Here is a 13,070-nt window from a genome sequence, read left to right as displayed (position 1 = left end):
CCTAAGAACGCCTGATACTGTTGGTTTCAGCTATCACTCGAAGTGGGGGGCGCTAGTGTACTGGCAATGTTGGTCAGCACTAAGAATACCGCAGTCAGATTGCAGGGATGAGGCGCCTGAAGAAGAACGAGGGAGAGCAACCGTCTCGATGGGTTGAATATCGCTTTGACAGCCCAGCTTGCAGGTTGGCACCCATTCCGAATTAGCTTTGCACACAATGACGATTCTATCAGCCCAAAGAGCGCCTTCGCGCAAAATCCTGGCGGTGGTGACTGTTGGTAGATACACTTGCGCCGGTACAGGATAACGCTTGCATTCAGTCTATTCCGAGTCTCTGCTAACACCAGCATGAACAGCACCCATCTTGGAGATCTGCCGCATTCTCCACACCCGCGGACACACCATCGAGTTCGCCTGCCTCGAAGGCCATGAACACCTCGCCACGCCGCATGCCTTTGTCTCCAAGATCCACGTCGTCGGTCGGAACATGAGTGTTGAGGAAGACAAGTCGCTTTATCGACTGTTTGATGAGTCCGATGCATCCACTGCAGAGGGCCGCAAAGGCACCTTTCGCGCTCTACAATTCTTCCATAGTTGGTGGCCCGAGACCTACCAGAACCTGAAAGCCCTCGTGTCGAATCCGGAGCACCGACCGGACTTTATTCTCGCGGATCTCCTTGCAGACGCATGCATCGATATTATGCACGAGTTCAACATCCCCCTTGCTGTACACTACCCCCAGATGCCCATTCAGATGGCGCCCCAGAAGTATATCCCTGGAATGCCGGGGGCTCAGCTCAAGCATCTGAGCAGCGAACACGCGAGTCTGTGGGATCGACTGAGGGAGGAATACCATGTGCTGCAACTCCTGTTCGCTATGAAGGATTATATCCTCTTCCAGCGGAAGATGCGCCGGGCCCTCGGGCTCGGGCCCCGACCGCCGCCACGGAAACCAGACTATTTGGTTCTTGTGAACTCATTCTTTGGTCTCGAGGTGCCCAAGGATCTACCTCCTCTTATGATACCAGTTGGGCCTGTCATGGCTGACACATTTCCCTCCCTTGAACCATCCCTGGGTCTTGCAGACTTTCTGGACAGGCATAAAAAAGTGATTTACGTTGCCTTCGGATCGCACGTGGAGCTTCCTGGATGGCGTGTCCGTCGGCTGATCCAGGGCCTCAACAAGGCTCTTAATGCAGGTGATATCGACGGCGTGATCTGGGCATGGAAGAATCCAAAGCCCAACTTGGAGGGTTCAGAAACAGTAACCCCTGGAAGCTCTTCTGATATCAAAATCGATTACAACGCTGTATTGAACAACGAGGACGAGCGAATCCGCATCATGCATTGGGCACCACAGCGAGCCATTCTCGACCACCCAAGCACGTGTCTGTATTTATCTCACTGCGGCGCCTCATCAACAATGGAAGCTGTGTATCATGGGGTGCCAGTTGTCGCGATGCCCGTCTACGGTGACCAGCTGGCGAATGGAAAGCGCTTGGAAGCCGCCGGTGTGGGAATCAACATGAACCGAAACACATTCACCTACGACGACCTCGCTCAGAACATTAATCGTATCGTGAGAGATGAAGATGGGCTCTTTGCTCGAAACGTCCTGCGTCTGCAGAGGATTGCGACCGCGAATAGCCGGCGAAAGCATGTCGCAGCCGACCGGATCGAAGAGGTCATGTACGATTCTGAACTCCGCTTTGGTGAGGGAGATCACAAGGACCTTGAGCTTCGCCCGACGCATTTGCAGACACCGGATAGTCGCATGTCCTGGATCCGGGCGAATAACCTGGATTTGTATCTTGTGTGTCTGGCATTTGTTGCAGTGCCGGTGGGCGTCGTGCGTTGGGTGGGCAAACTTTGGTTTGCGTAATGATATATACTGTGCATTAGCTTGTTACCGTCTGAATGCTACAATTTCCATGCTGCCGTCCAGTGACTGAAAATCCTCTGCTCCGGTTGGGAGGAGGACTCATCGCACCTTCCGCATCGGGTGGAGGGAGGTACCTTCCCATTAAGTGCAACCAGAGCAACAACAACACAATATATATATGAGGAAGGTGCGACCTGCCGCTGCATCACCTGGGAAACCGGTGTACCTTCCGTATGTTGTCTCGTTGGTGAGGTTGGTATGGCCGTCTCCTCTCAATATATATATCTTAACAGAGCCACAATGAGTAGACTGAAATATCAATTCTCGCACTAGAATATCGATCACTCTACGTAGTTATAAACAAGTCTCCCGCGCTCTACCTGGCTCCCCTTCCTCACTACGGATCTCCGAGTATGATAGCGCTTCCCGTCAATCTCCTCGAATCCCCAGATCTGCTCCATTGTCCAGCCCGCTTCCTCGTTGGCAATCACGCACTGCAGATGTTGACCGTCCGAATCCTCTGCCCAGATGCTGGGCGCGCCGTCCTTGGTAGTCGTCCCGTTCAAGAAAGCATAGTCTTCGTCGCTATGCGCAGCGGACCGTTCAAGGGCGGAGGTGTAGAGGCGAGACCGGGCTTTGCTGGTCAGAGCCAGGCTCACATGTACGAATGGGATGTCTTACTCTGTGTCTTCCCAAAGAGTGGATTCTTTCCCTCGATCGGTGTCCAGTTGAGGACTCGTGTCTCCGTCGCGCCGCTTCCAACCCCGCCTACGTTGATGTTGACAACGGCGACGCCCTCCTCGTTGGTGGACTGGGAGAGGATGAACTTGGGGCTGGCGAGAGAGATGCCCTTGCGAAGGATCCAAGAAACGCCTTGCTGAGAGAGAGTCAGTAAATGAGCAGTGTACCTTGGTTGAGACTGTATAGTACCAGGGCAAGAGAGCTGTCGGCGTCGTCGGAGAGGGCCTTGTTCTGTAGAATGATTAGCCTGGGCGATGGCCAGAGTCACTGGCAGTACGTACAGGAACAAATTGCCCGGCGAGAGTCGCCACAGTCATGTCGGCTGGAGCTGCCATGGTGTTGTCAAGATCGGAGCAGGGATCGGTGAAATGGTGCAGTGTCGGATGATGCTATTGCCATCATCATGCCAGGCAATATATCTTTCCCTGAAGGAATAGAAACGACAAGTGCTGGACTGTCATGTCTGGGCAGTGCAGGTCTATTTTCTCTGTTGATGGCAGTGATTTGGCCCCCAGTGGAGTAGGGCTGTGGTGGGAATCGCCCACGTTTCGGAAACTTCCCTCGCGGCCCTCAAAAAAGGCCCTGAGACAGAAGCGGTATTTGCAAGAACAAGTAAATAATGTCATACGATACGTGCAGGTATGTATTTAACCGGCCGCTAGTGAGACAAGGGACAATTCAGCCAAATCCAGACACAAGTAAGCTTCTTTGGTCCTCGACAAGACTCAGCTGCCGGGTTGCTAGGCTGGGGCTAAGCCTCTAGCCTGGGAGTGAGACACGTCGCCGGTGGGTCAGGACGGCAGAGGGACCTGCGACTAGCCAAGACGAGATGGATCGAATCTCCAGCCTCTGATCTCGTATCTGCAGCAGCCAATCGACCCCGAGTACCGAGCTTAAAAGAGCGGCCGTCCGCTAGCATCCGCTAGAAAAGGACCACGTAGCCCACTGTAGATAGATGGGAATCTACTTTGGAGGCTGAGTGCGCGTCCCGCACGAGGCCCAAGCACTGGACTGTTATCAATCGAATCCTGCCGTTGGAGCGATCAGCCTAGACGTCGGAAGCTCAGCCCTGCTTCCCGTCAACATTCGGGCGTACTCCGGGTTGTAATTCAGTACAGTACTGACTATACCACTACTGAAGGCCTGCGACCTGCAAAGGACGAGCTAGCGCTTGTAGCCATGCCGATCAATTTCGTCTAGGTCGCCCAACGGGGTTATTGCAGACGACTGTTGTATGTGTGGAAATGAAGCCCCCAACCCTCGAATATGAGCCTTCGCTTCTTGTAAAGCGCGATTGCCTCAGTTCATTCCAGAACTGCAATCTTGCGATTCTCCCTTGGTGAACACTCCCACGCCGCATTGGACAGCCTGCCATGTCATCCACACCGAGTCTCGAAGACCTCCAGGACGGTTGTCAGGCCTGGATAGACGGGGTCAGCAACATCTACCACTATGTTCCTTCTCTCGCAGCGGGCGTTGTCTTTACCGTGCTCTTCTTGCTCTGTGCGGCTGGACATGTCGGCCGCTACGCCCTGGGTCGACTGACGACCTCGCTCCTCCTGGCGCTGGGGGCCATTATCGAACTCGTTGGTTGGGCAGCCCGTATCTGGTCGTCCAAATGCCCCTACAACGACTCAGCCTTCAAGACCCAAGTCACCCTGCTCGTCATTGGACCCGTCTTTTTCACGGCCGCCATCTACCTCTTCCTCAGCCAATTGATCCGCCACTACGGGGACCAGTACTCCCTCCTCAAGCCCAAGGCGTACCTCTGGATCTTCATCTCGGTCGATGTCCTGTCTCTAATCATTCAGGCCGCCGGCGCCGGTATCGCCTCGTCCCAACTGAGCAAGCCGGACGGGAACCCCAAGCGGGGCTCCAACATTGTTGCCGGTGGCATGATCTTTCAGATTGTGGCCATGACCGTGTTCGTGGTGTGCTTTGCGGTGTTTCTCCGACGGCTGTACAGCTCGTTGTCATCGAGTGGGATCCTGCGCAAGCATCGCTTTCTCATCTTCGCCATCACTTTCAGTCTGCTCGTCATCTACATCCGAAACATCTTCCGCGCGGTCCAGCTGATTCAGGGATTCACCGGCTATCTCTTTATCCATGAGCGCTTCTTTATCGCTCTCGATGGCGCGATGATGTTCCTAGCTGTTGCAATCTTCAACGTGGTCGATTTCGTGCCTGCGCGCGAACGGCCTCAGCAGAGACTGGAGCAGCTTTCCTCCGGCGGAACGGAGACAGCGCCGCTTGAGCTGAGAGAGTCGCGTAAACAGTGAGCTCATTCCGGAATTCGGGATTACTGGTGGAGATGGAGGAGCAGAGGCAGGGGATGCAGGTGAAGAGCAGGGGTAGAGGATGAGTGATGCGTTGGTAAGACAAGAAGGAGCAGCAAAGTGGCATGGAAAGAGGCAACTAGGGCCAAAATACAGTAATGGTATCGTCGTATTAGTGGTAAATACTGGATTAGTATTTTCAGATGAACAATACACAGTGGAGATACGTTGGATAGGCGCCTTATGTCAGATTCTAGATTCAAAGTCCTGCAGACTCGACCCTTTTGCTGATGCATAATCATTATTACTGCAAGCCACTTGGCCCCCAAGTCTCTAGAGCGCTCAACGAGGCCTGTTTCGGCTCTCGTATGATTGAGTTGATACTCCACGTTGAAGGCTGCGCAGCTGAACTTTGAAGCTGGTCGAGGTTTCAGCCCAAGAAACGAGCTAAACTAGCGTGGAAAGCAGGCTTAGAGGAGTGTGGGTAGCAGGGCGAGTGCAACGGCTCTATCGAGACAGGAAAGAGTTGGCAAGCGACAAGAATAGGTTCGGTGTCATTGAAATGTAGTTTCTTAAATATCGGCCTGTCCATGGAGGTACCTGGAGACAGCATATTCGACGGCCATTCCTTGCACATAGCCTCTGTTCATTCTCGTTCTATACCCTGCATTATACCCTTAATAGACCATCACTACTTTGTCCTACCATGCCGCTGATGATCAGCCCCGAACCGGCAGGCGACGACATTGCTGTCATTGGCCTTGCATGTCGGTTCCCCGGAGAAGCTTCCGGCCCTCAACAATTTTGGGATCTCCTGTGCAAGGGGCGATGTACGTATCTGGTGCCTGTACGACCTCATGATGCAAGCTGACATGTCGCCTAGCCGCGTACTCATCTGCCTCGAAGCGATGGAACGTAGACGCCTTCCATCACTCCAAGCGTGGCCGTCTTGGAACCAGCGTGGCTCGCGGTGGCCACTTCCTCGAACAAGATCTGGCTGCATTCGACGCGGCCTTTTTCAACATCAGCCAGAATGAAGCGTCGTCAATGGACCCACAACAACGGCTCACCCTCGAAGTGTCGTATGAAGCGTTCGAGAATGCCGGTGTCCCCATTGACAAACTATCAAATAGCAGTACGGGCTGCTATATCGGTGGGTTCACGAGTGATTGGCGAGAAGCCCTGACTCGGGATGCCGAGGCCGCGCCCATGTACACTGGAACCGGGGTGGGTTCGGAGTTTCTGTCGAATCGCGTCTCGTGGTTCTTCAACATGAAGGGGCCGAGCTTGACATTGAATACGGCCTGCTCGTCGAGCTTGGTCGCCTTCCACCTTGCCTGTCAGAGTCTGCGGACACGCGAATCTAGCATGGCCATTGCCGGCGGGGTCAGTGTACATCTCAACCCGGACTTTTTCATGTACCTTTCCAACCAAGGGTTCCTTGGCCAGGAAGGTCGATCGAAGACGTTTGACGCCAGTGGAGATGGGTACGGACGTGGAGAAGGGTGCGGAGTTATCGTGCTGAAGCGGGTCGAGGACGCGATCAGAGACGGTGATAACATCAGAGCCATTGTCCGGGGCACTGGCGTCAACCAGGATGGCAAGACCAAGGGCATCACCCTTCCTAATGCGGTCGCCCAGGCCGAATTGATCAAAGCGACATATCAATCAGCTGGTCTGGATATGAGTGACACGCAGTATTTCGAGGCTCATGTAAGAAATCTTCATGTATGACTTCAGCAGTGAAGAGTGCTGACTGTCTTAGGGCACTGGAACCCAGGCAGGCGATCCCACCGAGCTGGAGGCTGTGTCCCTTACGATTGGATCTGCCCTCCCAGCCGACAAGAAGATCCTCGTTGGATCCGTGAAACCGAATGTGAGACTTTCTTACTACATTGTACATCCTGTGATACTAACCTGAGCAGATCGGCCACGTTGAAGCAAGCGCCGGTATTGCTGGAGTGATCAAAGGAGTCCTGGCCTTGGAGAATGGGCTCATCCCCCCAAACATCCTCTTCAACACGCCCAACCCCAAGATCCAGTTCCAGAAATGGAAGGTCGCTGTTCCGACCACCTTGACTCCATGGCCAAGTGACGGCGTCCGCCGCATGAGCGTCAACTCGTTTGGTGCTGGTGGAACGAACGCCCATGCGGTCCTCGATGGTGCTGAGCATTATCTGCGAGAGAGAGGCTCTCAACTGGCCAGAATCTCGGACCGCAACATTGGTGTAAGTAAGGAGGGCCCATCGTCTCCTCGACTCCTCATGATCAGCTCGCACGATCAGGATGGACTGGCTCGACAGAGAGAGTCGCTCGCCAAGTTCATCCAGACACAGGCCAACAACATTTCCAAGCCCAAGCAGGACAACTACCTCCATCGCTTGGCCTACACCCTGAGCGAGCGCCGTTCTGCTCTACCATGGAAGTCCTTTGCTGTTGCCTCGAACCTCGAGGAGCTGGCCCAGGAGCTCTCTGGCTCTGGTACATCTGGCCGGTCCAGCGAATCACCCAGACTCGGCTTCATCTTCACCGGACAAGGAGCGCAATGGGCACGCATGGGAATGGAGCTACGACAGTACGATGTCTTTCAGTCCTCTCTTGAAAGCGCAGAGGCTTTCTTCAAGTTGCAGCTAAACTGCCCCTGGTCTGTTATCGAGGAGATGGAGCGGATCGAGGGAGAGTCTCAGATCAACCTGCCCGAGTACAGTCAAGCCCTCTGTACCGTCCTGCAAGTCGCCATTGTGGACCTGCTGTCCTCGTGGGGCATCACCCCGACCACTGTCGCAGGTCACTCTAGCGGTGAAATCGGGGCTGCGTACTGTTTGGGTGCGCTGAGCCGCGAGGATGCCTGGACAGTCGCATACTACAGAGGTATCCTGTCGGCGCGCATTCCTGAATTCCGCCCGGACCTGAAAGGGTCCATGATCGCTGTTGGTCTGGGCGAAGAGGAAACCGAACAGTACATCGCTCGCGTGTCCAAGGGCGCTATCGCAGTCGCCTGTGTCAACTCACCATCCAGTGTCACAGTATCCGGGGATGTATCGGGTATTGATGAGCTTCAGGAACTGCTACGACAGGATGCCGTGTTTGAACGAAAGCTCAAGGTCGGCGTGGCCTATCACTCCAGCCACATGATGACCATCGCCTCACAGTACCTGGATGCGATCAGTGGCATTGAACCCGCCGAGGAAGCAGAGGACCGCAAGATGTACTCCAGCGTATCCGGAGAACATGTCGAAGCCGACGAGCTGGGCGCCATGTACTGGGTTCAGAATCTGACCAACCCAGTGCGCTTCTCGGACGCGGTTCAGAGCCTCGTTCTCCCCATTGACCAGTCTGGGCAGCGACAGAAGAAGGCAGCGGTGGATATCCTGGTGGAGATTGGCCCTCACTCTGCACTTGGAGGCCCGATCAAGCAGATCTTGAAGGAAATAGGGGTCAAGGATGTCGACTACAAGGCCGTCCTTTCTCGCAACAAGGATGCCGTCCAGACTGCACTTCAGTGCGCCGGAGCTTTATCAGTCCAGGGTGTCCCCGTCGAAGTCAAGGAAATCAACCAGTATCATGCGGCCTCGGTCGCTCTCACACCGCTGCACGACTTGCCTTCGTATGTCTGGAACCATTCCCGCACCTTTTGGGCAGAGCCTCGAGTCAACCGCGAGTACCGTATGCGGGAACACCCTCGCTACAGCCTCGTGGGCGCACCGCTTCCCCGGATGAGCGAGAACGAGCGTGACTGGAAAGGTCTGATCCGCATCTCTGAAGAGCCGTGGGTTCGGGACCACCGAATCCAGAATCTTGTCCTGTACCCGGCAGCCGGCTACATCGCCATGGCGATTGAAGGTGCGCGGCAGCTGGCCGACAAGAGCCGAGAGATTTCGGCATTCAGGCTACGTGACATTCAGATTGGGGCTGCTGCGACTGTCACTGATGATGCTGATCTGGAGATTATGCTGCATATGCGGCCGCATGCCCATGGCACGCGCGACAAGGCGTTTGCGTGGTGGGAATTCTCAATCAGCACATGTGCCCCGGGTCAAGAGCTGAGGCAGAACTGTGCCGGCTTGCTGCTTATCGAGTACGTCTCGGACGAAGGCTCGCCCCTGAGCATCGAAGCAGAAATTGCCGCCATCGCTGCCGCGGAGCGCTACGCTGATCTCCAAACCTCATGTACCGTCCACGAGGAGCCGGGCAAGTTCTACGAGGACCTGGCCGCATTTGGCTTGAACTACGGACCTACCTTTAGCACCATGACCGAGATCCGTCTCGGAAAGGGCGCCTCATGCTGCACGGTGGAGGTTTCCGACCATGGTTCAACAGTTGTTCCTCCAGCGTCGATTGGGAAGCCGTACATTATCCACCCTACCACACTCGATGCCATGTTCCACGCTGTATTCGCTGCGTTGAAGGGACCCGGTGGAGTCCTCAAAGGTGCAATGGTTCCCAAATCCATTGATGAAATTACGATTGCCGCCGACATGGACATTGCTGAGAAGTCACTCTTCCGGGGATACGCCACTGCGAACAAGCACGGCTTCCGGGAGATCATGTCAGATGTACACATGCTTGACAACAGCTTGAGCAAGCAAGCCGTGTCCATCCGAGGTTTTTGCTGTGCGGATGTGGCTGGTGCTGTCGACCTCGCTGATGCCGGCGCGGATGCAGTCAACCTGTGCACCACCACCACCTGGTTGCCGGCCATTGAGCTGCTATCGCCGGAGCAGCTTCAGAGCGTTGTTGAGGCTTTGGCCAAGGATGCCCCAGAGCTGCAAGAGTCTCGTGTCAAAGTGCAAGAGGTACGTCAGCCAGACGACCATGTTTTAATGGATACTAACCGTCATTGTAGCTCGTGAAGCTGGCAGTGCAAACGACGCCAGGACTGTCAATCCTGGAACTCGGTGGGGATGCGCTGCCCATTCTTTCCGATCTCGCTGCAGCCAACGTCGCATCGTTGTTCGACTACACAGTCGCCAGCAGCAACACCGAGTGGCTAAAATCGGCCGAGGAGCAGCTGGCAGCTACCAACCTGCAGTCTAGATTTACATCGTTTGACTTGGAGAAGCCCGTCGAAAGTCAAGGTCTTGCGCAAGGCTCTTTCGACATCATTCTGGGCTCAGTCACGGCAGGCGATGGACAGGATATCCAGACACTAAAGCAGCTGTCCAAGCTGGCAAAGACTGGTGCTACAATCTGCTTGACCGAACATCTCCCCGAGGATTCCGATAGCGAACTCGCCCTCCAAGCAAAGGAGCAGTGGGAAGACTTACTCCAGAGCTACGGTCTGCAGGTGCAATTCACCTCCCCGGCTTCAAACTCCAGTCTCACAGTCGCAAACGTCCCCAATGCCCAGGATGAGGCTGCCGCAACCGACGAGATTATCATCCTCGAGCCCGCAAGCCTGACCCTTGCTTCGCAAGCTCTCGCAGCCGAGATCAGTGAACGGCTGCAGGCTGCCTCCATTGCCTCATCACGAATGACGCTGGCAGACCCATTGGCCAACCTCAAAGGCAAACGTTGCATCTCGCTACTCGAGGTCGAGTCGTCCATCCTCGAAGATCTGTCTCAGGCGGACTTTGAATCTCTCAAGGAGATCATCCTTTCCACATCAGGCCTGCTGTGGTTCGTGGGCTTCGAAGGACCAGCAGCGTCGTTGATCACTGGTCTTGCGCGCAGTATTCGCAATGAGATCGCTGGCTTGGAGCTGTGCACTTTGCTCGCCCCCGTGAGCTCATTCGAGTCCCAAGACGTGTTAGTATCTGCCATTGTCAAGGTGGCCACATCGAGCATTCGCGATCACGAAATCCGAGCGGAAAATGGAGTCCTTCAAGTCAGTCGACTGCTGGAGGATGAGAACCTGAGCAACGCCATCGCCGGCCTTCAGCGCGGGGAAAAGGTTCTCACGCCTCTATCTCAGACGGTGCGACCGCAGAAACTCGTCATCCAGAATCCTGGTTTACTCGACTCGCTCTGCTTCGAACTGGACGAAACCCTGGAGAAGGAGATTGGCGACGATGAGGTTGAGATTGAGGTTCGCGCCAGTGGAGTCAAGTGAGTCCCCTTCTACCCCTTCATACAGCATATACTGACTCTGCAATCCAGCTTCCGCGACGTCATGACAGCCATGGGTCAGATCCCCGACGAGACAGTCGGGCTGGAAGCCAGCGGTGTCGTCCGTCAAGTCGGTGCAAGCGTGACCAGGTTCCAAGCGGGCGACCGGGTGTGCTGCCTCGCTCACGCAGCCCACAAGCCCCTGATCCGAGTGCCGGTAGTGCAATGCAAGCAGATCCCAGAGGGAATGTCCTTTGAGGATGCTGCCACTCTGCCCATGGTCCACTACACCGCATACCACGCACTGGTCAATCTGGCTCGAGTCCGAAAGGGCCAGAGCATTCTGATCCATGCCGCCGCTGGTGGTGTCGGTCAGGCTGCAATCCAGGTGGCGAAGCATTACGGGCTGGAGATCTTCGCGACCGTTGGGTCCGAGTCGAAGAGAGAACTGATCAAGGATGTTTATGGTATTCCAGATGACCACATCTTCAACTCTCGCGACGTCAGCTTTGTCAAGGGTCTTTTGCGAATGACCAAAGGCCGCGGCGTCGACTGCGTGCTCAACTCGCTGTCTGGTGAAATGCTTCGCCAGACCTGGTACTGTCTCGCGCCGTTTGGTGTCTTTGTCGAAATCGGAATGAAGGATATCCTCAGCAACAGTGGGCTGGACATGTTGCCATTCAAGAAGCACGCAACCTTTTGCTTCTTCAACCTGGAAAATATCGCCACGATCAACCCGCAGCTGATCGACGAAATCGGCGAAGGTGTCTTTGATCTGCTTCGTCAGGGTGCCCTGAAGCCTGTCTACCCTGTTACTGTTTACCCCGTCTCGCAGATGGAGAGTGCTTTCCGGCTGATGCAGGCTGGTCGGCACCAGGGCAAGCTGGTCCTCTCGTACAGCCCTGACGATGTCGTCCCCATGCTTCGTCGAGCCGACGACGCGCTCCGACTGGACCCGAATGCGACGTACGTTCTCGTCGGAGGGTTTGGAGGTCTGGGCCGCAGCTTGATCCGCATGTTTGCTGCCAGTGGTGCACATCATCTCGCAGTCTTCTCACGGTCAGGAGCTGCCTCGTCCGCTGCCAAAGCCTGTATCGAGGAGACTGAGAAGCTGGGTACACAAGTCCAGACATACCAGTGTGATGTCTCAAATGGAGAAGCCGTCAAAGAGGCCGTCGAGCACATCCAACGCCATCTCCCTCCGATCAAGGGTGTCATCCAGGGAGCCATGGTGCTGCGCGATGTGCTGTTTGAGCAAATGACACACCAGCAATGGATCGAGTCGACGCGACCGAAAGTACAAGGGACATGGAGTCTTCACCAGCACCTCCCGAAAGATCTGGACTTTTTCATTACCCTCAGTTCGTTCGCCGGCGTGTTTGGCAACCGTGGACAGGGCAACTACGCCGCCGCCGGCGCATACGAAGACGCACTGGCCCACCACCGTCGCAGTCACGGTCTGAAAGCAGTGACGATTGATTTGGGAGTGATGCGTGATTCTGGAGTCCTCGCAGAACAGGGCACAACGGCCAACCTGAAGGACTTTGATTCGTTTGCGATCAGCGATGCAACATTCCACGCGATGATCAAAAAGGTCATTGTCGACGAGCTGTCGGGCTCGACGACGCAGGCTCAGATCACGACAGGCATGCCGACCGGGAAAACTGTACAGGCTGCTGGGATTGATCGCCCCTACTTTTTCGACGATGCTCGATTTTCCATCATCAGTCAGGCTGGGGCGCAGACTGGCGAGAGCGGTTCGGGTGAGGTTTCGATCGAGACGCAGCTTTCGCGCGTTGCATCGCGCGATGAGGGCGTGCCGATTGTGCAGGAAGCGCTGGTGAACCGGGTGGCCAAATTCCTGCAGACTTCTCCAAGTGAGATTGATCCCAGCAAGCCGCTATACCATTACGGAGTCGACTCACTGGCGGCGGTGGAGATGCGCAACTGGGTTTTTAGAGAGATCAAGGCGGAGATTTCGCTGCTCGAGGTGATGAGCGCGAGTCCGATTGCGCAGTTGGCGCAGGAGATTGCGAGCAGGAGCAAGATTTTGAGCAAGTAGAACAGGCACATTTAATACAGTATCGTAAATTCGTGATGGCGTCGGCTAACGTGCCGATGTC

General features: G+C 55.3%; 4 protein-coding genes across 4 annotated transcripts; 3 read left to right on the top strand and 1 right to left on the bottom strand.

Moving 5' to 3' along the window:
- Positions 1 to 217: 217 nt before the first annotated feature.
- Positions 218 to 1,882, top strand: BJX68DRAFT_266937 (glycosyltransferase family 1 protein; the record flags this gene model as incomplete). The annotated part of the gene is made up of 2 exons (XM_071045649.1): positions 218 to 296; positions 357 to 1,882. 2 exons carry the CDS (start codon positions 218 to 220, stop codon positions 1,880 to 1,882), a joined length of 1,605 nt encoding a protein of 534 aa, XP_070898848.1.
- A 341-nt stretch (positions 1,883 to 2,223) lies between these two features.
- Positions 2,224 to 2,958, bottom strand: BJX68DRAFT_266936 (uncharacterized protein; the record flags this gene model as incomplete). The annotated part of the gene is made up of 4 exons (XM_071045648.1): positions 2,224 to 2,516; positions 2,564 to 2,759; positions 2,813 to 2,854; positions 2,905 to 2,958. The coding sequence occupies 4 exons, from the start codon at positions 2,956 to 2,958 to the stop codon at positions 2,224 to 2,226; spliced, it is 585 nt and encodes a 194-aa protein (XP_070898847.1).
- Positions 2,959 to 3,996: 1,038 nt separating this feature from the next.
- Positions 3,997 to 5,156, top strand: BJX68DRAFT_275892 (RTA1 domain-containing protein; the record flags this gene model as incomplete). The annotated part of the gene is made up of 2 exons (XM_071047949.1): positions 3,997 to 4,794; positions 5,136 to 5,156. The coding sequence occupies 2 exons, from the start codon at positions 3,997 to 3,999 to the stop codon at positions 5,154 to 5,156; spliced, it is 819 nt and encodes a 272-aa protein (XP_070898846.1).
- Positions 5,157 to 5,605: 449 nt separating this feature from the next.
- BJX68DRAFT_275890 (type I polyketide synthase) lies at positions 5,606 to 13,068 on the top strand (the record flags this gene model as incomplete). Its single annotated transcript, XM_071047948.1, has 7 exons — positions 5,606 to 5,729; positions 5,783 to 6,612; positions 6,665 to 6,775; positions 6,825 to 9,528; positions 9,565 to 9,695; positions 9,746 to 10,947; positions 10,999 to 13,068. 7 exons carry the CDS (start codon positions 5,606 to 5,608, stop codon positions 13,007 to 13,009), a joined length of 7,113 nt encoding a protein of 2,370 aa, XP_070898845.1. The 3' UTR covers positions 13,010 to 13,068.
- Positions 13,069 to 13,070: the final 2 nt, after the last annotated feature.

Source organism: Aspergillus pseudodeflectus (assembly GCF_044049435.1).
Source record: "Aspergillus pseudodeflectus strain CBS 756.74 chromosome Unknown BJX68scaffold_22, whole genome shotgun sequence".
Lineage (NCBI taxonomy): Eukaryota > Fungi > Ascomycota > Eurotiomycetes > Eurotiales > Aspergillaceae > Aspergillus > Aspergillus pseudodeflectus.
Note: the sequence above shows the minus strand (reverse complement) of the source record. Positions and strands in the feature narration are given on the sequence as shown.